Source organism: Drosophila albomicans, chromosome X (assembly GCF_009650485.2).
Source record: "Drosophila albomicans strain 15112-1751.03 chromosome X, ASM965048v2, whole genome shotgun sequence".
In the NCBI taxonomy this organism is placed as follows: Eukaryota; Metazoa; Arthropoda; class Insecta; order Diptera; family Drosophilidae; genus Drosophila; species Drosophila albomicans.
The window spans coordinates 6,466,656-6,491,249 of record NC_047627.2 but is presented as its reverse complement, the minus strand read 5'-3'; the positions used below and the strand labels follow the sequence as shown (position 1 = coordinate 6,491,249).

At 34.3% G+C, this 24,594-nt stretch overlaps 1 protein-coding gene across 1 annotated transcript in view; it reads left to right on the top strand.

Moving 5' to 3' along the window:
- The first annotated feature begins 1,783 nt into the window (after positions 1-1,783).
- The window catches only part of LOC117578022 (lachesin), a 38,457-nt gene continuing 15,646 nt past the window's right edge, over positions 1,784-24,594 (top strand). The window contains exons 1-5 of the mRNA XM_034263121.2: positions 1,784-2,263; positions 16,114-16,223; positions 16,457-16,642; positions 20,381-20,481; positions 24,495-24,586. Coding sequence (XP_034119012.1) covers positions 2,158-2,263; positions 16,114-16,223; positions 16,457-16,642; positions 20,381-20,481; positions 24,495-24,586 — 595 coding nt within the window. The 5' untranslated portion in view covers positions 1,784-2,157. The remainder of the gene's footprint in view (positions 2,264-16,113; positions 16,224-16,456; positions 16,643-20,380; positions 20,482-24,494; positions 24,587-24,594) is intronic.

Here is a 24,594-nt window from a genome sequence, read left to right as displayed (position 1 = left end):
ACCCTCTTCACCCTCTATCTCCTCCATTTCAGCGATTTTGTCAGGCATAATTGCAGCTTTTGAGTGTCGAAAAGTTTTTTGAGGGCTTTTTGTGCACTTTGATTCCTTCTTTTTAGGCCAGCTGCAATTAATTCAACCAAGAACAAGAAAAAAAAACAAGCCAGGCTGAAACTAGTGTTATAATTGCATAATTATGCGGCCAAAAAAGTTGTCAACTTGCTGCGCGTAATTGAATTACATTTATTACCAAATTTTGCAGCAAGTTTTGCGCTCTGATTTTTCGTGGGTGCCTCTTCTCGACTTTGACTAAATTCGTAATTTAATATGACTGACATTCGCATCGCTGTCTATGTGTGTGTGTGTGTGTGTGTGTGGGCGATGACAAGTTTAATACGCCAGCGAGAGCGGCATTCAGCAGCAGCGAGATGTCGTCTATCGTCTATTGGATAATTAAGCCACTTTGCGACAGGTTTGACAGCCTTACTTTGAATTGTCAGCAGAGAGACGTTGATACCACATTGGGAAGGAGAGCACAATCTCTCCGTCTCCCTCTCTCTGTCTTTCTTTGGGTTACTTCTCGCACGTTCTGCGCTCAATTTCATTTGAGAAGACAACTTGAGATGCCACTCGATTGGGCCACGGACATGAACATGTTTTTTGGCCCAAACTGAGCGATGACATCGACAACAACGACAACGAGAACCACAAACTTGAAGTTCAATTAAATTTCCACAGTTTTGAGTTCACTTCCGAGTTTAGCACTTTTGCTTATTTTTGGCATTTGTGGTTTCGATTTAGCTCTCAGCGGGAGAGACATTGAAAAATTATGATGCTGATGCTATCGATATGAATTGTTCCTTCCCTCTTCTCTCCCTCCTCGCTCTTGTCATGTTTTTTGTCTGCTGGCTGATTGCAAAATGCAATTCACATTAAAAACTTTCTGTTGGCCAAGTTGCGGGTGCACAGAAAGTTTTTTTTCGGGCTGCGATGATTGACGACTGGACAATTGCAGCTGCAACTGCAAGTTGCAAGTTGCGAGCTGATTACAGCCAAGTGCTGTCAGATTTGAGGAGCAGGGGAGTGGCAGGAGAGAAGGGAGAGGGGGCGGCAGTTAATCAACCACTAAATGGCAGGCTTTCATCTACAGTCTCGTACCTTTTTGGCGTGATGATTAGGCTTCAACTGTGTGCGTGTGTGTGTGAGGAACAGCAAGCAAAAAAAATGAAGAAGCAGCCGAAGACTGACGACGATGATGACGATGTGTATTAGCGACTAGAGCGAAGCAGAAGCAGCAGCAGCAGGCGCCCAACCGCGTTGCTGCTTGCCACAAACCCAGGCCGCCAAATGCCACCACAGCTTGTAGCAATTGTCGTACCATTTGTCAGACGGACACGACGACACTCCTCCCTCGCTGCGGGCTGCGCATGTGCCGAGCGGAGTTCGTTGGCTGCGCCTCGCTGCCCGCTTGCACGAACGATGCGTTCCACCACGTGCTAGGTGTGTGGATGCCATCTGGCACATGGTGGATGGCATTCGCCACGAAAATCCACTTCGACAATTGGCAACGACAATTCGTGTGCTGTGTGTTCGGCATTCGCGTTCGGCTCGCTGCCAGCATCCAGCATCCAACGGCTGACGTTAAAAGTGTTCGAACACGAACCCGACTGCACTTCGTGTGTTGCTTCGGGTTCGCCTTCGCCTTCGGGTTCGGCTGCCAGCTTCATTGCCTGCTGCTGCTGCTGCTGTGTGACGATGCTGAACTGCTTTCAGTTGATCATCAACGTCTCCATCGGCTGGTTGGCTTGACGCTTCACAGCCGACAATATTCACACACACACGCACACACACATACACACTCGAACATTCGCACACACGCAAACACAGTTTTTCGCGCGTGTTTCTTCTTGCGGGAATTGCTTTTTTTTTTGAAAGTGCATTCAAAATATCGAAAATTCAAGAGTGTCTCAATTTTTTTAATGTACTCAATAGTTTTGTGTCAGCATCTTGTGTGCAAATTATATTCAGAAATGTGCTGAAATGTCTCCGCAGCGCAGACAAATCATTTGAAAAACTTTCGAAAAAAACCAAAGAAAATCGAATATAAAAAGAAATTCAAATCAAATCAAATAAATTAATCGCATTAATCAGCAAAGACAAATGCGCATCACATCGAAGCTGCATCTCTATCGTTATTTTCTGCTGCTCATCAATCGCAATGACAAAATGCTGATCGTGCTCCTCTTGATTGTGGCGCTCTTCGAAGGTAACAAATGGTTTTCAAAAACACACTTTTGTTAACTTAACTTTAAAGTGCAGCCAATTTTGGACTAACATTTGTCTTATTGCAAGTTATTATTGAATATTAGGAAGTGTGTGAAAATTTAGTTAAACTAGAATATAAAAAGAATAAGCGTAAAGTTCCAAGAAACATTTCCAATATTCTACCAAAATTATTTCCATGTTAAGTACAATAAATTTCGACTTTAACTTATAATAAATAGTCAAAGTCAAAATATATAGTTCCTAAAAATGTTAGCTTAAAAACGTTTAAATACAATTTTAATATTCATATTGAATTGAATTTTTGCACTTTCTAGTTCTTACAAAAGTTAAAAAGTGTAAAAAGAGAAGATTATAAGCAACTAAAAAGAGATTAGAAAGGGCAACAATTTAATTCTATAAATGTACAAAATTTATAGAAACTTTTTCAACTGTTTCCTGGAAACAAATATATTTATAATAAGTTGTTACAGATCTATTTTTAAACAATTAAATACTTATTAAAAAACGAATGTTTAATTCTATTTTATAGTAAAAATTTCATGAATTAAAAGTTCTCTTTTCTAAATAAAATTAAATATTTAGTGATCAGGAAGAAGTCTTCTAATTAAAACTTAGAAATAATAAATATTTGAATAACATTTGAATTGAAGCTTCAAATAAATAATTTAAAACTGTGAATATTCTACTTGAAATAATTCAACAAATTTCGGCAACCAACAAAAAATTAACTGTGTTTAAAATTCTTTTAATAAACCTAATTCTAAAACATTTTAATTGCTATTTGCTAATTGTTTTAACTTGGAAAATATACAAACAATTATTTCGAATTATGAAAAATTATTTTGAGCCTGTGTTCACAAATTTCCATAAGGAATATTTCACTTTTTAAACAGATTATAAATTTACTTATTCGATGTGCTTTAATGAAAACCATTTCAAGACATTTTAATTGCAATTCGCAAATAGTTTTAACTTGGAAAATATGCAAAAAATTGTGTGTAGAAGTTTTAAATATTATTTTAAAGAAGTGTTTACAAATTATTCAACAAATATTTCGCTTTTTAAGCAGATTATAAATTCAGTTATTCGATTTGTTTGAATAAACATAATTTTAATATATTTTCATAGCTATTTGCAAATAGTTTTAACTTGGAAAATTTGCACAACAAACTTGTTGGGAAGCATGATTAATTATTTTTAACATGTGTCAAGAAAATTCCACAAGAAATATTTCTCATTTTAGACAGATAATAAATTTAGTTAGTTATATTTCTTGTAATAAACATAATTCGAAGACATTTTATCTCGAAAAATATGCGAATAAATTAATTTAGTGGAATATTTATAATATTTGAACTTATTGAAATTGAATCGATATCGAAAAGGTGATAAAAGTGCGCATCGATCATCGTAAACGAAATCGTAAATCGTAAATAAAAAAGGGCGTCGCGAATTGCGATTATTAAATCTTAGTGGAGACGTGTCATGAGTAATGTTAATGCTGCTGATTCAGCTGTTAAATCGAGGCGCATCGAACGACAACTGGATAATGGGCAAATGATAAACTTGTTGTGCAGTTGCCTTTTTTTAATGCAGTTCAGTTCAGTTGAGTTCAGTCTGAAGTCCTCAGTCCTCAGTCCGAAGTCCACAGTTCGGAGTTTCCATTGTTCAGTTTCAGTTTGTCATTTTGCATCGTTGCTATTGGCATTAAACAGTATAAATAACACATAAATAAATAAATAAAATAAGTTAATGGCAAAAACAGAAACAGAAACACAAGAATTCAAGCGGAATTGCAACTCCAACTGCAATTTAATTGACCAGGATTCGATGCTGTTGTTGTTGTTGTCGTTGTTGTTGTTGTTTTTTCCCCTCTGCTTCATCTGCTAACCGAACGATCCCGACTTATAGGCTTCCCAACTGTCTGTCTCTGTCTCTCTCCCTCTCTCTCTCTCTCTGACAACATATGGACAAACCAAATTATCTTTTGATTTAATTGCACAAAAATTCTGTTTTTACCTGATTTTTATTAATGCTTGCGGCTTCTGCTTCACTTTTTATTCTTTTTTTTTTTTTGCTGTTTTCTGCCACCATTCCAACTCGCATTTTATTCGTAATCATAACAAATGAGGTGCCAAATGGTCCACAGTCCAATGCTTGATTATTATTATTTTTCCTACATATTTGTTTTTATTATTCTTGTTTGCTTTTGCTTCTGGTTTTCCTTTTTTTTTTGCAATAAAATTTCTGCGTCGATTTCTCTCGAATTCACATTGAACTGATTAATTTTGTAATATTCTTACTTATAAATTACATATTTATTTTAAAATGTTCGTTGTATCTTGAGTTCAATTTATTTAAAGCTAATTCCTCATTAACTTTGAAGAATAATAATTTACAATTTTCCTTTGACACATGCTATTAATATTATGTTTCTTTCAATTAAGCAATTTTTTAAATTGATCAACAACATTTTCAAACATTCATATTTAGTACTTTAAAATATTTGACACATTCGAAAAGAATTCGAATATAAAATGCAAATATCTTACAGATTGAAGTAAAAGTTAATGTGAATAAAATTTGAAAATTAAATTCTTATTGCGATGTTTTGAAAATAAAGAGTTAAATATACAAGTAAAAAGTTAAAGAAAATAATAATTAAAAATTGTGGTTAAGTGATTGGAATTTTATATAACAAGAAGGAAAATTGTTCATATTTCTTTTTTTTCAAAATCAGTTTTAAATATTTCTTTTTCAATGCAGCAAAACTTAAACTGAGCTAAGAAATTGTCATTTACAAATTACTTTTCTGTTTAAAAGTTTGAGTTTGAATATATAATTTTATATATATATAATTTTTTACATAATATATATGTTATACTTATTCGCAGACTTCAAAATTAAAAGCTTTACTTGTTGGGTGAAATACAATGAATGTTTTCCTATACTTCCAATTGTAAATTGCTTTACTGGATTTTTGAGAGATCTATTGAAATATTTGAATTCATGATTTGATTTTTCTATAGTCGCAATTTAAAAATGTTCCAATATCAATTTAAGAACTGTCTAACAAAAAATAGTCACTTGATTTAGAATGCAATTTTAAATTAAAAAATTTTGAAAGTTTTGAAGTTTAATAAAGTTTTGAAAACAATAATAAAAATATAATTTATAAATTCTTAATAAGTTGAAAACTTGTTTCTAATTTAATTTTAAAGTTTATATTTATATCTTTAATACTAAAATACATATATATTAAAATTTAGTTCTATTTTCAATATAATTTCTACATTTTTAATAATTTGTTTAGTTGTTTTCAACATAATTTTGAAGTGTAAAATATTTCAAATGAACGAATTGTGTTAGTAAAATTTCTTTATCATTCTTTTCAATATTTGTAAAATAGGCTCACTTAGTTATGAATTAAATTTTAAACATTAAATACTTTCAAAATTTTTAAAACAATAAAAAGAATATAATTTATAAATTCTTAATAAGTTGAAAACTTGTTTCTAATTTAATTTTGAAGTTTATATTTATATCTTTAATACTAAAATATATCTATATTAAAAACTGGTTCTATTTCCAATATAATTTATAAATTCTTATTAAGTTACTTGGTTGTTTTTATCATAAGTATTGAACGTTCATTCAAATGAACGAATTGTGAAAAATAAGCTCACTTAGTTATGAATTTAATACTAAAATATATTTATATTTAAATTTAGTTCTATATTCAATATAATTTCTAATTTCTTAGTAAATTGTTCAATTCTTGTCAATAAAATTTTGAAGTTTAATTTTATATATCTAAAATATACCTCTATTTGAAATGAAAGTAAAAATGATGCAACATTCTTTTCAATATTTGAAAAGTGAGCAAAAATATTGATGTAATTGATTTCTAGGATTTTCATGTGGATACTGAGCTGGCTTTATCAATCAGCCATTTTTATTGACTACCTATAGATATGTGCGTGTATGATTTATTTGAATGAAAACACAACAATTTTAATTATATGTGGAATTTTAAGTGACGTCACTCAAGTAATGTTGTTGTTGTTCTTGTAGCTGTGATTGTTGTTGATATTGTTTTCCATATCACTTAACAAAAAGCCATTTAACGCTGTGCACTGTAATCAGCACTTTAATCATGTTCAATTAACTGCTCTTTTAGATATGTAAAAAAAGAGATGCGAATGCGAATGTGAATGTGAATAATTGGCAGACAGACAAGCTGAATAATATGCGATGGGGCAGTGCATAAATATTAAATGTGAGTGTATGAGTGTGCGAGTGTGTGTGTTGTAAATGATATAAAAAGGGCGCTTAAATCTCGGTAAACAATAATTCCCAGTGATAAAAATGCAATGCGCGCGAGTCGCGAGCGTCGAGTGAATGTGAATCTGAATGCGAATGTGAATGCGAATGTGAATGTGAATGCATTAAAAGCATACCCCAAAACGTGCCGCCGATGGCCATGGTCATTGCCGGTTGCAAGTTGTGTGTGTGTGTGTGTGTGTGTGTGTGGCGTGTTGCAAGTTGCCAGTTGGCAGTTGTAATGACCGCTGATAATGATAAACATAAAAGTGAAAATAATTTTCAATTACAGCAACATTAATAACCGATAATAATCCTAAACAAATATTGCAAAATGTGAGTGTGTGATAGTGTGTGTATCTCTCTCTCTCTTTCTCTCTCTCTCTCTCCTCCCCCCTCGCACTCTCTATGTGTGCGTGTGCATATCAATGAAATGCAAATTAATTGCCCAGCATGTGGCAGCAATTGGAAACGTGAACGAGAGCGAGACCATAAATGATAAGCTACTCGCCACACACACACACACACACACACACACTTACCATTAAACAAATACGCAGTGTGCATTCATAAATGTAAGCTAAACCACATGATTGTGCCAAACAGACAGTTAAAACACGCATAGACAACAACAACAACAGTCAAACCTTTGCCACTTTGTACATTCGATGCGCTATCTCTGTCTCTCTCTCGCTCTTTTGGTCCCTTGGGTCTTTCTTAATTGATACGACGAGGGTCATCAACACACACATATACACACACACACACACACACACACACACTCCGCAGCGGTTCTTTAGCTTTTAGAGCTTGCGACCACAGCCCAGCCACAAAAGCGGCAAGCGGCAAGAGGCAAGCGGCAAGCGGCGAGTTGCAACGCGTTGCATCCACATCAGCTGGCGCTTGCCACATATTCTCAGCTGCGGCAGCTTCGTCGGCTGACCGCCACTTTCGCAACCCACATACGAAAAACTGAAAAAATTAAATGAAAATAAATGTACAGCGTATAAAAAAGTTTAGCTAAAAGTGCACGCGAATTCGTTACTAAGTACTTAATTGCACACATTCACACACACACATGCACAGCACACTCTCACACACACACACACACACTCGCAACACTTGTGGGTGTTTACAAAAATGTGCAAAGTCAACGTGACTTTAAATTGCACTTGCGGCATCAACTAAAGCAAAGTTTGCATTACAAGCGACGCAACGTTATTCAAATCAATTAGCTTGATAGGATTCAATTGCACTCATTTAGACAGCTACAATTATTGTTCATTTTAAAAAACACATAAGCAAGAATATCCTATACAATAATCAACACAAATTTAGACAGTTAAAATTATTGTTAGATTCTTTTTTTTCTAAGCTTCAATTCAAATCTTTTTAAGCTAACATATCCTATGCAGTATTTGATTCAAATTATTTCTTGTCTGCAACTTAAACCTATTCTTAATGTACATAATAATAATTATATGCAAATAATCTACTTTTAAACAAAAACCATATTTACTGCACATAATCAGAAATATCCTTTGCAATAATTGAACTAATTTAGCTAGTTAACAAATATTTGAACTTAATAAGCTTTAGCTAGTTAAAATTATTTGTATTTGTTACTGCACATATTTAGAAATATTTGATGTACAATTTAAACTAATTTAGCCATCCAAGACTATTCAATTAATTTTATAAAAGCTCTATAAACAGCAACTAAAAACTTTTCTATCTGCAGTTAATCATACAAAGAAAATATTTTAACTTAATAAGCTAGCTAAAATTATTTGTAGGTTTCATTTCTTAAACAAAAACTTTTTTACTGCAAACAAAAATATCATATAAAATATTTAAACTAATTTAGCCAGCTAGGCTTTATTTTTTAAGCGCTCTTTAAACTGCAACTAAGTTAAAGATAATTATGATAATTATGCGCATTATTTAAATATATTATAATTTAGTTAGCTTCATTTATTTTTAGTTTACGTTTTTTAAAATAAAACCTATTATTTCCAATTTTTGAATAGCTCTTTAAAGATTTTACAATAGTCTAGCTTTTAAGGCCTAAATTTTTGAAATGAATATATTCATAAATATCTTTAAGATTATTTCCCACAACACATTGAATATAATTTTTGATGTACGACTCTTTTAGGTACTTAAGCGTTATTTTTTAATAGTTCTTGAAATTTTTACTAAATTATTTTTTAAGAATATTGTCTTAAATATCTTATAGAATATTTCCAGTAAGCCATTGAATAAAATTTTTAAGGTGCAACGGTACTTAAAATTAGTTTGTTCAAATGCAACTACAATTTTGTCTAATATTTGCATTAATTCTCAATTACACACAATTAATTATTTATGAATTAAAATAATAGTAATAATAATGTTGTGGAAACATATAGTGTCTAAAATAATTCAATGAACTTGTGCTTTATTAGAAATATTTGCTGAAATTTTTTCTAAGAGTATTTATTTGAAATACACAATTGAAAGAAATATGTACTGACAATGTTTTAAGAAAATTTAAAAATTTAAGATATTATTGCATTGTGATCAACATTATAAAATTCTGACTAACTCACAAATTAAACTGCTGCTCTACATTGCGTATACTTAACAGAAGCCTAAGCTAATAATTTCGTTGTTGCGATCATACACGCTCTTTGAGCATTGCTGAAGCATTCGACTGCGTTTGATGCAAACGTTCAACATGTCAGACGACAAAGTGTGTGTCCTTGATTTGTTCGAACTTTCTTTGCAGCGCGCTAACATACAACTTGTTCAAGGCGTTGCAACTGTTCGATGCATGTTCGATCAGTGAGTTGGATCAAACAAACTTCGAGCACTTGCATTGATCGTGTTCGTGTTCGATTCAAACAACAGCGATTTGAAGCGATTGAAATTATGATCAAACATGCACGTTGCAGATGAGTGAGAAAATTCTGAAATTCGAATTGAGTTTTTAATGAGTTAGGATTGGAATTTATAAAAATTAATAATTGAAATGAAAATTTACAGTTTCAAATTTCTAATCAAAGGAAAATATTTGTATTGCTTAAAATTGAATTACGTTATTATTACATTTAATGAACTTAATTGAAAATTTGCAAAAGAAAGAAATTTATATTTATAGAAAATATCAAAAATAACAAACAGTTAAGCTGATATTTTGCAAACACATTTCATGTAACTGATTAGACTAGATGAATTCTATTTTTTTGAATATTTGTAAATTAAATGCGTGTTCGTCTCGCGATGTTGATTTAAGATTGAAGGAAGAATAACACCCGCTTTTGGGAAAGTCAAGGCTCGTTGATATGCGGGGAGTGTGAAAAACTTTGGCAATTAAAAGCAACTCGTCGCTCATTTGCAATGCCTGCCCACTTGCTAGAAAAAGGGCTGCGAACCCATTTCAAAGTGTGAAACAAAAATCAAGACACAATTAATTGCAAGACGTTTGTTAAGGCCCAAGGAAAACCAACAACAACAACAATAACAACAATGGACTTCAATTGAATTTTTCTCTATTTTCTTGGTGTTTTTGTTGCTCTATTTTTTGTATTTTCTTTTTTTTTTGTCTTGTTGGACAGTGTAAATTCAATTGCGAGTGCTACAAGTTGTAGACGACGATTTGTAAAAATGCAAATTCCGCAAAAGTCTCAGTCGCAGTCGCAGTCAAAGTCTCGACTGGCCATTTTGGCCAGCTTGGCGATTTGGCCATTAGGCGCACTTGCCACCAACCGCGGAGGGCGTCGAAAACCACTCGCAGTCATCATTTGTTATTTTCTATTCTCTATTGCCATTTGGCATTTCTTTTTTTTTTTTTTTTGCTGCCCCCACTTTTAGCGCCAACAGACTAAAGACCAACTTGCCTATTCGATTATATGTATGTACATATATATAGTACTTTATATATAATATTGAAACTACAGTCACAAAGTTCACTAAGATTGCATGGTTCATGCCTTTCACTATAAACTTAAAGCATTGCAATTGTAAAGCAAATTCAAATTTAATGATAACCACTCAAGTTTTCAAGACTCACTACTTAAATAAACAAATATATAGCTGCGAACATAAAAATAGCAGCCATTTTTTACTGCCTTTTTTGTAAATCAGTTAATTTATGGTTTTCATATTAAACAATTTTGTATAATTATATTTTATATATGTAATAATGTACAATTTTGTATATTTATACAATATACAATTTGGATTCCTTAATGTAATTCGAAGTTAAATTGGCCTGCTTTATTTTTTAATGTGTCGCTACATTAAATTTCGAAACTGGATTTACAGCTGCAAGTTTCAAAATAATACGAACCACTTTCAAAAAATCTAACGCTAAATAAATTTCACAAAAATGAATTAATCTAACATCCTATTTTATTTATAAAAAACTAGCAGTTGGAATATTTAATACAAAAATCATTTCTTTTATGATCAAGAAAATGAAGTATAAATAAAAATTGCTGCTATTTGAAATCTCGCAAATGTATATGAAATTTATAAATTTAAAAATGTAAAGTTTAACTTACATGTTTCCAAAGCGTAATCCTTTGTAGATTGTTCTTTTTATTGTATCATCTAATTAACAAATTTCTCCATATTTATCTATCACAAATCTGAAAAAGAGTTTCAAAAATGAATTTGAAAAGTTGCTGGGAAACGTGCTGGTATATTTTGCACCCTACGGTATATTTCGAATATAGTACTTCAACGATATACCAAAAATGATATTCCTTATGGTGCATGCAGAGCTATATCAATATACCAATTATACCATTCGGTATATTTTTAGTATTTTTGGTATATTTTTAAAAGTATACTTCACTGTTTTGCTTTAATTCACAATGGGTAGCGGGTATCTCACAGTCGATCACTCTCGGCTGTAGTTTCCTTACTTGCTTAAATTTATTTACAACAAAGAACATTTTATGATGTATATTATTTAATAAAATGTGAACTTTAAAGATGTGCTTTAGTGATTTAGTGTAACTAAATTAATTAATATTACTTTCTTTTCTCACTGTACACTGCTTAGTTAAATTAAACATATATTTTTTTTTGTTTCTTAGCTATATTAAGTTGATTCAAAAAAGTACCATAACAACACATTATTTTACAAAAAATAAATAAATAGTTTCAGTTGCTGGAGTTAGTTTTAATTTGTGTGTTTTAAAAGCGAAATTAAAATTTTTGAAATTTAATATGTTTCCGAAAGGTTTACTTTTTAAAGCGAATTTTATTTTATCTTTTTGCCACTATTTAATTTCAATTTTCATTTACTATCTCAGTGTTGTAAATATACTTATCAAGTTGTACAGGTTATACATTTAACAAATTTAAAAAATAAAAAAAAAATGATAAGCTTTTTGACATAGTTTTATTTAAGTTAAGTTTGCTTTCAAATTGAATTTTTCTTTATCAATTTGTCGCGTAATTTGTTTATTTATTTTGTGCCTTAAAGTGCTTTAAGGTCTCGATTTGGACTTTACTTTATTTCGGTTGTTAATTCAAGTTTTGTTTTTCGGTTGAGCTTTGCTTCCCACTTCTTACCTCCCCCCTCTCTCTGCAGCGTCTCAAATTTGCCATTATCACCTATCATTGGCGCTTTGGCATCGGATTTGTGAGTGTGTGTGTGTGTGTATGTGTGTGTGCGGACCATAAAAAAAGGTGCCATGCAGATTGCAGATTGGCATCTTTGTATCTCTCTCTCTCTGTGTGTGTTTGGTCTACCTTCTACACAAACGAACGAACGAACGACAAACCGAATCGGGCCAAGCCATATATTTTGTTGTCTCACACACACACACACACACACTCGAGACACTTTATTAACACACACATGGAAACACACACACACGTACAGAGAGAGAGACTAGCTTAACTTTTGCCAATGTCCTTAACCATAAATTTGCTTTGGTAAATCCTCATTGTCGTTGTGTGATTTAAACTTTTGGGAGCGACATTTGCCGCACCTTGGCAAAGTGACAAGCCTGCTGCAGTCAGAGCCTTCAATAAGGAAACGCGAGAGAGTGGAGAGGGGAGAGAGGAAAAGTGGCTAAGAAAATTGAAATGGCCGTCGAGTCCCAGCGGAGACGCCAAAATTTATGATAACGTGCGAAAATTGTGAAAAACATGAAACCGGATCGAGGTAGCTGGCCGCTGGCTTAATTGACTCGCGACTTGCAAAGTGCTTAGGCCAGGAAGTAGAAAACAGGCAAAACAGGCAAAACAGGCAAAACAAAACTGAAGCCAGGTTCATTCTCATACACAGAACATGAAAATGGGAAACGCCTGGACTTGCAGCTGAGGGACAAGTTCATTGGAATTGGCACAATGCTGAAGTGAAGTCACCTCTCTCTCTCTCTCCGTCTCTTTCCCACTTGGTTTCTCCCTCTCTTTCGCACTCTCTCTCGCCATCTTTTGGCTGGTTTGGCATCCAGTTGAACAGATTGACAAACAAGCCGCAGCTCAGCCAAGCAGCAACTACATTTGACTGCAGTTTGTTTGGCCACTCTACACTCTCTGTCTATGTGTGTGTGTGTGTGTATTGGTGTACATGTGTATGTGTGTGTGGGTGTCCTTTTCGCATGTCTGAAGAGCTCCTTTTGTCCTGTGTGACTTTGCGTGTGCTGCTGTAATTTGCAGCCAAAGATTTGTAGTTGTTGTCTTGTTGCCTCTCTCTGAACTTTTAGATGTTGTTGATTTTGATACGAAATCTCAACGCCTCTTCCTCACCCAACCCTCCCTCCACCCACCTCATGTTAATGAAAAACTCTGTCGGTCAGTCAGTCAGTCCGTCGCTTGATTACTCGCTTCAAGAACTGCAACAACAACAACAACAACATCTATGCAAATAATTCAGAGCTGCAGCCAAAAGCCACAAACTCAACTCGAAAACTTCCATTTTGACCTCAGCTTCGTACTCCAAACATACTCTATACTATATTTATTTCGTTTTAGGCAAACTGCAAAATAAATGCAACTAGTTTTTATTTTTCGCCAGAGAATTAAGTAATATCCGGTTAACCAATCTGCGACTGCCATCTGCCGAAAATTTTGCTCAAATGCTCAAGTATTTCAGCACTGCAATTTAAGCAGCCCACAGATACTTTATTTCTAAGATACTTTACTCGCAAATTTGTCTCGTGTTAAGTGCTTTAAGTTGGCAATTCAATTATGCCATACAAATATGTATATTACTTTGCTTTCTAGCTAAGTTTTATAATTTAAACAGTTTTCAGCAATTGAACTTTCATTTCTTTTCCACATGTAATTCTTTATATATATTCAATATTTGTAATAAAATGTATTTTATATTATTATTAGTTTATATATTATAAATAAGCCATAAGCTGCAATAAACTGCAATTAAAGCAGCAATCAAATACTTTATTTCCAAAATACTTTACTGGCAAATTTAATTCTTGTTAGGTGCTTTAAATTGACAATTTAATAAAGTTTTGAAAATTATATAACTTTGCTTTTTAAACAAAATAAATGATTTGTTTAAATTATTTGTTTTATATTTAGCTTCAGTAATTGGCAGTAATTGAATTTTATTTGCTCTAGACTTTAACAATAATAACTACAGTATTTCTAATTTCTGAAAATTTGGTTGCAATCAGATAAAAATTTCTATTGAAGTTATAGAGGAAATACTTTTGTGTCTCAGCTGCTTTGGCTGACAATCTGGTATATTTAAACCTCAGTGGTATATTTCAAAAGTTGTCGATATACTATTTGTACGGTATACTTTAGTATTTTCATTATATGTTTTTGGTATACTTTGTACTCTATGGTATATAATATATTGCGAATGTATATACCAAACATGACCTGCGGAATATTTGAATATTTTTGTGGTATTTTGTTTCGTATATTTTTGGAATAATATATTGCGAATGTAGTACTTTATCGATATACCAAACATGATCTGCGGAATATTTTAGTATTTTTGTGGTATATTGTTTGGTATATTTTTGGAATAATACTTTATTTACTTTAATTAAAATTATAGTATATGAAAATTAAACAAAATTGAATTGCTTTACAAACTGTTGAACGCATCTAATTTGTTGAATATTCGAATTAAATAATGAGTATGATAGAGGAATAATTATTTCAAAAACAAAGAACTATTTAAGCACTTATCATGATTACGATTGTTTTCAGTCACTCTCCATAAACTTTGCAAATCGTTTGTCGAACAGTGTAAAAGAAGCAAATGAAAATGAACAGTTCATAACTGTGGCTCGGCAATTGATATCGATATCCTTTTCATGTTCTGCTTTTTTTTTTGTTAACAATAAAATTGAAAAAGCATTGAAAAGTACGAAATAAATCATGCCCTCGGCCAATTGCGTCAATTCAGCACATTCTTTCGCTTGCCACTTGCCACTTGCCCCCCGTTGTGACTCCCCCTTGTCACCCTCCCGCCTTGGCTGTCAGTCTCCGCTGTCAGTTGCTGTTATGGCCATAAGAGTGGAGTACAAGGCGGCTTCAGTCCGTTGCCAGTTGCTGCACACACACACATACTCACACACACACACACATTCAATACAAAAGCAAAAGCGCGTCGCTTGAGTCGTTCTCCGAGTTATGCGACGCAACGCAACGCGAAGCGACGCACTTGCCACTTGCCACCGCTGCTGCTGCTGCCGTTGCTGCTGTTGCTGCTGCCAGCGGCACTGTCTATAAATATTTAAATTTCAAGTTTGGCAAAAGTTTTTTGCATGCATTACCATCCACACAGAGCGAGAGGCGGCGGCTGCTGCTGTTGCTGCTGCTGCTGTTGGGGCACTTTGCTGTGGCAACAACGGGCAACGGCTGCTGTTCGTGCTCGGCTGTCTGGCAGTTGCCTCTCCCGCCTCTCTCTCCTCTCTTGGCTGCTCCCTTTTCACCTTTTTTTTTTGCTTTGCGTGGAGTATGAAAAAGTTTTTTGCAAAACTTGCAAGTGAAATGTTTGATTTTCAATGATTCAATAAATTATTTATATATTTGCGTATGTCGCCCTTCCACTCGCTGTTTCACCGTACCCCTCTCTCTCTCTCTCTCTCTCTCTCCCTCTCTTTACTAGCTCACTCATGAGTGTTGATCTATTCAATTAGCTCACTTTAAAATGCTCTATTCAGCGCTTAACTTGGGCCAAAGCGAGTTGTCGCTTGTTCTAGTTGTTGCTGCTCTAGTTGTTGTTGTTGTTGTTGTTGTACTTCCTCTTCTTCTTCTAGTTGTTGTTGCTCTACTTATTGTTGGAGGTAGCTTTGGCTTTGCTAGTTAGTTGGCAAGCGACGCGTCGCGCACATTTAAAAGCGATAAATCACCGACTTTTTGGCAGCAGTTGAAGTTGCAGTTGCAGCCACTTGCGGTGGCCACACTGCGATATCATTAACTTGCACAACTAACCACACACACACACACAGACACACACACTTGCACACCGCAAAACGCATTCTAATCTCAGCTTTTCCTCCCCGCTTCTCTCTTCCTCAGCGATTGGCGCCTTTCAACCCGAGTTTGTGGAAAGCATTTCGAATGTGTCCGTTGCCGTGGGTCGCGATGCCACCTTCACCTGCCACGTGCGTCACTTGGGTGGCTATCGGGTAAGTAAACAACACACACACACACAAACACTAACGAACACACATACACACACACATAAGAACCACTTAATACACTAAGCAACGCTTTGAGTTTCATTATGATAACAAGCACTAACTAAAAGCTGCTTCACTTTAACTTCACGTCGAGTGAAAGCAAAAGTTAATCACGCCAATTAAACAGCCACAACACAACACAGAACAAAAGCCATTTAATTGTTATTGTTCATCCACAGGTGGGTTGGCTCAAAGCAGACACAAAAGCGATACAGGCGATACACGAGAACGTGATTACGCACAATCCGCGGGTCACAGTCAGCCACCTGGATCAGAACACTTGGAATCTGCACATCAAGGCCGTCTCCGAGGAGGATCGAGGTGGCTACATGTGTCAGCTCAACACGGATCCCATGAAGAGTCAGGTGAGTGCAAAGAGTTAAGAATAGAGCTGAAATTAAGCTAAGCTCAACGAAAAGGGAAACAGTTTAAGTTGAGTGGCAAGTTTACTTCGCTAATTTCATTTGTGTTGTAATCGAACGAATCTAGAATCTTCATTTCATCCTAATATCTTTTAACAATACATTTTTGTTATTTAAATCTTGTTTAAATGAATTTGTTAGCTTTATATAAGAAAAAGAATAAAATAAACTTTATTTTTATTATAATTGTCAGGTTTTTTATATTTCTTTATTTCAGTTTATTTCACAACTTGTTCTCCCGTTTAAGTTCTTTTACATAGTGATCGCACTTTCGTCTCGTGCTCGACCGATACACCTATCGATCGGGCTTCTAACTCGATATATATTTAATCGATTAATTCTTAATGATACAATATTTACATTATGGAGAATTCAACGAAGTGCCTTACCAAAAAAAAATGTTGCAACTCAAATACCAACTAAAATTTTTGGTTTTGTCCCAAAAGCCATCGAATGTTAAGCTAAAAATTGATCAACAATTGTTGTTGACGCTCTCAAGAGCGTGTCACCAAAATTGTTTGAGGTTGCATTAAAAATGAGATGGAAATTAGTTGAATTCTTGCATTATCTAAACTATTGAGACATCAACACAATTGACTCGACTAAAAAGGAAGAATTCAAAGCAAAAATCAAATTGAAAACTATCAAAGACAGTAAAACAACCAGGTTAATATTGCGTATACGCAACGTTGATACAGCAAGCGTTATTTATTGTAAATAATTTGGAAATGTGATTTAATTCAGCCTCCTTAAAATTTTGAAATTAACGTTGTTGGATTCTATTAAGAATTAGACAAAACAAAACTAAGAACAGCTGAAATCACTCAAAAATTTGGTTGATCTTTTCTTAATTAATTTTCGCTAATTTAAAGCTAAACCGCACCTCATTAATATTACTATTACTATACTGATAAAATATAATTTGAGTAAACTACTACATCAATTTAATTATAATTATCCACTCTGATGCAAATGTGTAATAAATACTGCTCTAAGAATGAGCAAAAAGACGTGCGCTTTGAACTCAAAATAATTGCTACTCAAAAAGTGTTTAAATGTGAAAAAGAGCAACTAAAAATTTGCACTGCTTAAGCGTTATTAATATTGGCTTATAAAAGTGTCCGTCGACTTGAATTCACTTAATTAGCAACATTCACAAGCCAAGCTACAAAACTCAGCCTCATGACTTGCCAAGCTACACTGGCGCCATCTATATAAAGTAAACATCAACAAGCTAAGCTGCAAAACTCAGCCTCATTACTTGCGAAGCCGAGCTGGCGCCATCTATTGCTCGCGGATGTGAGGCAACTTGTTAATTGCATTTAACATGGAAACTACTTAGAAGGAAAGTGCGATAAATACGAGAACGCATAGGTGAACACCTATGAAATCAACAATGTGAACAAGTAGCTGATATTAAATTTGCACTGAGTGGCAATAGCAAACAGTTTACTGCTATTTGAAGGCTATTTAGTAGCATTTCAGTGCTCATTTGGCATGCAGCATGCGAGTTCAATGCGAGAGTTGGTTTTGCTTGGCATTTGAGCTGTACTTAGCATAAGTAGCACAAGAACAACGACGGCGAAAGGTTGCAAGGTTGCCATGAATAATGTGAAGCAGCAGCACAGCTAAGAAGACAATGAAAATGTTTATAAATATTTTGTGCTTGTGCTCTTGAAAGCAATTTCCCAAAGTGTCCAGGAAAATTTCATGCAGCATTTGCTTTGTTTTGTTGTCGGTCAAAAACAACAGCAAGCAAAAAAAAAAGAAGTAAAAATGGGGAATGCAACGCACTTGTCGTCGTCGCACTTATTGTACGTTTGTTGCCCCTCCTTCCCTACTCACTACCCTACTTTTCCCCCCTCACTTCTCTCGCTATCCGTTGCTAACTTTGCTTTGGAGTGCTGTTGCCCTTGTCTGCGTAAAGTGAAAGAAAGCGCAGCAAATCGAAAGCGAAAACTATGGCAAATAAGGCGAAAACGCACACACATACATACATGTGTGTGTGTGTGTGTGTGGCGGACGCACGTACACTCATGTGTCCAGCCAAGTGAAGTTTATGGCGCCAATAAAATGTATTTCATGCTTCCTTAATTTTTATTTTTACTTTAACGCTTCTCACAAGGACAACAGGCAGCAGCAGGGGAGGGGGGCTGAGGGGGGGCAGCTGGCACTGCAATGCATAGCATAAAGAGTGAGCGAAAAGGGGGCAAAAGAGGGGAAGGGAGAGAGAGGAAGGGAGCAAAAGCGAGTGCTGCAAACGCAGTTGTAGCCCAATTGTCTTATGCTTTGTTTTGCTTTCATTCGTGTGTTTGTGTGTGTGTGTATGAGTTTACTTGTCTTTTTCTTTATTTTGTTGTCTGTGTGTGTGTGTGTGTTTCTATTACCATTGCTTGCCCCCTCCACTCCCCGCTCTCTCCCTCTCTTCTTCTCTTCTACTGCTGTCACACAGTCCTAAACTATTTAGCGTTATTTCATTTGCTTCGCTTTCTACATGTGTAAGTGTGTGTGTGTCTCTCTCTCTCTCTCTGTATCTGTGTGTGTGTGAACAGTGCTTACTGCTTGCTGCTTTATGACCTCGCCTGCATAATCAGCAAATTTTCGCTGAGTGTATAGTAAATTTTAGCTAACCGGCCGCATTTACTGATGACTGTTTTATTTGCCATTTTCCCGCTCGTTACTCTTCCTCTTCCCCCACTTCTTCTTCTTCTTCTTCGTGTTATATGGCAACATTTATACCTGATCTGCACTTGCAACAACATTTTCTTATACTTTAAATAGTATTTCAATGATATCATAAGTGTTTCACTTACCACAACACAGAAAATTGAATTTTAGCTCGTTTTTTATAATTCTGAAATTTGTTGTTTACACTTCTGACATTTGCCATACTTTACTTTATGTTTATACTGCAAAAACAAAGAATTATAAGATAAACAATGATTAATCAAATTTGCTGCACAAAGAACTAAAAAAACAAATTAACAGTTCCACAAATATTTATAATCTGTGAAAGATTAAAATTGAGACGCATTTTATTGAAGTTATTTGTTTATGACTTTTGCTTTGTGAAATTTCGCTTATAGTAATAATAATAAAATAGCTTTTAGATATTATTTGTAAACAATTATGTTGGCATTAATGAAAACATCTCAACAATATAAATTATAGATGATAATTCTGTTTAATTCCTGAGTTGTTGTTAAATATTATCAAATTATTATTATTTTATTGAAATAACGAATACAATTACAAGTATAAAACTATTTCTGCTTAACTACTAAGATATTCATTTTGAGTATTGAAAACTTTTTAAGAACAAAATTTGATTTTTTGGCACCTAAATTCGTTTTTCAAATAGGCCTCAATATTCAAATGTTGTACTACAATTAAATAAATGATCAATTATCAACATATGAGGAAGCTTACTTAGTTTAACTAACGTCTTTTAATAGAGTGCTTTCTGATATTAAATTGTTTACTTTGAAGTTTATACATGAACCTGCATTAATTAGGTTTTTGTATAAATAGTTTTTCCTCTGCAAAATCTTTAATTATGTTTCTTTATATTTCGCTGCTTAGTTTTAAGTGGATCAGAACTAAAATGATGTTGCAACACATTCACGTTGCAAAATGTATTTCACTTCTACTCTAATAAAGTATTAAATTCTTTGCTTTCAGATTGGTTTCTTGGATGTCGTCATACCGCCAGATTTTATTAGCGAGGACACTTCATCCGATGTCATTGTGCCCGAGGGCAGTTCAGTGCGTTTAACATGTCGGTGAGTGTACGAAAGACACGCCTACATATTATTTATGTATTATTGAGTGCAGAGTCAAAGTTAGTTCGTTAAAGAGTGCTTTAAAATGTTGAGCATTCAATTGAGTTGAACACAAATTTGAATCAGTTTTAAAGCTGAAAAATGTTTAATGAACTGTTCAAAATGCCAATTTGAATATAAGTATTGATAACTAATATTAGAAGTGCATTAATATTAACATCGATATTATTAGTCGCGAATAAATAGTCAAAGCAGAACGACGTGTTTTATTTTACGCTTTCGCCAAGACTTCGTCCAAATTTAATATTACAAAGTATAAATAGAGAACCACATTATAAAAAATATCAATTTTTATTTATAATTTCAATGAAAGAATCTCCAAAAAGTTGAGATGATATAATAATATTTATAAATAGAAGGAATCTCCAAAAAGTGAAGTTAAGTGCAGATAAATTTATGTTCGCAAAGCAACTCTCAGGCTCAACTTAACTTTAACACCAAATCGAACTCAGTGAAAACTGACTACAAAATACGCATACGCAATGTGAGCCTCGTAACAAAAGCATTTACTATAATTATAGTACAAGCTTGAATGCAGTCAGCCCGTGTTTTCATTCTCAACATGCCCAACTCGAATTCTAAAACTGGTTTTCGCTTCTACTCGTAACTATTAGTTGATTTACACAGCGTGGATTTGTATGTTTTTGGGTTTTGAGTTCATTTAGAAGCTAATACGCGTGCTGTGGTCCTTTTAACTGGGCAGCCAACAACGAGGGGGAGGGGCAAAAACAACAGCAGCAGACGATGGACGGACGAATGAACGAATGAACTGAACTCTCCACCCGCATCATCATCATCATTTAATAATGTCAGCAAATTAAGCGACACTTCATTTCTCTTGATTTGGGTCGGCGCTTTCCATCTGCCCTTTTGCCTGGCCACACAAACACAAATACACAAACACACACACATACATACAAAAACACTCACACACACACACACACACACACACACAAAGAGAGCGAGTCCAACAGTTGTCACATGCGATTCGAGACGCAGACGTTATTTCTCATCCCTATCTCTACTCTCTCTCTCTTTCTTTCTCTCTCTGTCTTTCTCTCACTCCCACTCGAAGTGTTGGCAACGAGATTACAGGGTATCTATTGGCTTGGCTTAACGCGCCGTTTGCTCTCTTGGTTATTTGCAGCGGTTTTTTGCTTTTAGCTAACTGCGACAACGACTCGCCATTCGTTGATTTATGAACTTGACCACGACCACGAAGTAATTTTAACGATTTAACCGCAGAATGATGGAACCAAAGCGATAAACGCTAGTTTCTCTCTCTCCCTCTCTCTCTCTCTCTCACCATACACATACATGTGTGTGTGTGCGTGGAAAGCTATTAGAGACATCGTCTGCAATTTTTTCCATTTTAATACCACTTAGGGCAAAGTCCCATAAAACGAATTCAACTTTAAGCAGACGCGTGTATAGCAAAAAAACGACTGCTCTGGTCACACTTGCCCAGACACAACCACATTGTTTAAACGTTTTTCTTTTTCTTTTGCACTGTTTCTGTTACTGTTTTTGTTTTGCACATCTGGAAGCTGATGCTGAATGCGGTTTCAATGCCAATTTGTTAATTTCATTTGTTAATAGCCAAGCACACACACATGTGTGTGTGTGTGTGTGTGTGAGCCATGTGTGTGTGTGCTCTTGCCAACAAATGGAAATTGTTTTGGCTTTACATTTTATGGGCTTTAAATGGCAATGTTTTTTCAATCCTTCATAAAGAGACAAAAATATGGCTTTTGTCTATTACGTTTACAATTTCGCGTCATCTTTAAAGATATTTATTTTCGATTTTGTAAAGAGCATTAAAGTCTTTCAGCTCACTGTTATTGTATTGTTATAATTATGATTAGTATCAAATTCAGTATTATTATGCCAAGGCCATTTAAATTCTTTAGTTTAGAATACTTTCGAGTATACCAAAAAGTTTGGTTTACATTTTTTTTTTAATTGAAAGGAATTTGCCTTAAAATTGATTAAATTATTGGAATTGAAAAAAAAAAACACCTCTTTAAATATATGGGAGTATATAAAAATATAAATACAGCTGCTAAATTTAAAAAAGCCAACATTTTTATATCTTTCTTTTTTGTAACAAACACTCCAAAATTTATATATATAATTTTTTCTATACTTCTTAATGTAATAAGAGTTTAATTGAGAGTTTGCGATAAAATTTTTTTTGTGACATTTTTGTAAGCGGAAAAGTGTTTAATTTCGCAGTTGTATAAAAAACATTTAAAAATACTTAACAAATAATCTTAGCGCTTTAATTGGAGCTAAGACTGATATTGAAATTTTTTTCCATTTAAAAAATTAGCAAATATATATTTTATCGTAGCACAGAAAAAGTTCTTGAAATACATCTTAGTTCTCAATATATCATAGTTTTAATCCAGAGCAATAAGAAAAGGCTTTACTAATTTTTAAAATTTATTCACTTTATGTTTTTTTTACTTTCGAAAGTTTCCCAAATACATCTGTAAAATTCACAATAACACCAATTTTTATATCTATCTTTTTTTTTATAATTTGTTTAGGCGAAAAAATGGTTGAACGTGGTTTTAATTATAACCTTGCAGCTTTATATCTTCAAAGGGCGATTTATTTTAATTAAAATTTCTTTATTTAAAGAGATATTTCTTTACTCGTATTATAATCCTTACATAGTAGAAAAACTGCAGTAAACTGTAGTAGAACTGTCAAAGTTCTTTTTATCTTCTTGATTTTTGACACTTGTAAAATTTCTATTCATATTTCTATCATTAAGTGTTTTTATTCGTAAAAAAGAGACAGCAATGTATATAACAATATTAAATTCAATAAATTAACTTCAAAATGAACTTAATGTTGCCACTTTATTGCAGTAAGTGAAAGCAATTGTCAAAAATATTGCAATTTAGCATCAACAATAACAGTTCAACTTTTCAGCAGCTGCCTCTCGAAATTCTCGCCTAAATATATTTAATGCATTATGATTGCAGTAATTTAATTGGCAATGCAAATACATTTGAAATCATGCGTGTGCGCAATTTAATAACAAGTTGTAAAGCGGAAACGCATGGCCAACGCGTCGTATGCTTAATAATGCTTATTAGAATTACTTGCGACAAAACACATCTTTTGATGCATGTGCAAGTTTGCATGTGAATGCAGCTGTTTTTCATGAATAAACATGTTACTGAGAGAGAGTGAGAGAGTGAGAGGCAAACAATCAGCCAGGCTAGAAGACAAGGCAAAGTCGTTTAGTTTTGCTTTTGCTTTTGGTTTCGGTCTTAAACCAACTCTTAGCAACTCTGCTCGTGACTGGTGCCCAGGCGGTCGCTATTGTGTTGAACTCTGAATGTCTCAGGCTCTGCTCTACATATATATAAATATATATATATATATATATATATATATATATCTATGTGTGTGGGCGACTTTCTTTTACTTGGCTATTTTGCATCTGTTTGCGGCATCATAAAAATTTACCACACCCGTGTCTGCGCTGTTTAACTGCTGCCTCAACATGGCTCTATGGGTGTTGCCCCCCCTCCCCCTTCTCCACTCTCTACTCTACACCCCTCTCTAAAAAGACGACGCCATTCAAGAGAATCTCAGCCACAGACGGCGTCGTGTCTACATTACAAGAACTTGGCCAAAAACGCACACACACACATATACATACATACACACACACGCACACACACACACGCACACACACACACACACACACACACACACACACACACACACACACACACACACACACAATGGCCAACGCGGCGTATTAAATGCAATAGACAAAACTCGGCTTCGTTTTCAATTTTCCATTGCCTACTTTTGGGGGCATTTAAAGGCGCCTCGATGATGTTACGACTTTTCTACTTTCTGCTACTAATTTCGCACATTTCAATTAATTATAATTTGTATTTCTTTTTGTTGTGCTTTTTAAACAGCGCACGCGGCTATCCAGAGCCAATTGTCACTTGGCGACGCGAGGATGGCGGCGAAATCGTGCTTAAGGACAATCAAGGCACCAAGACGCTGGGTAAGTGA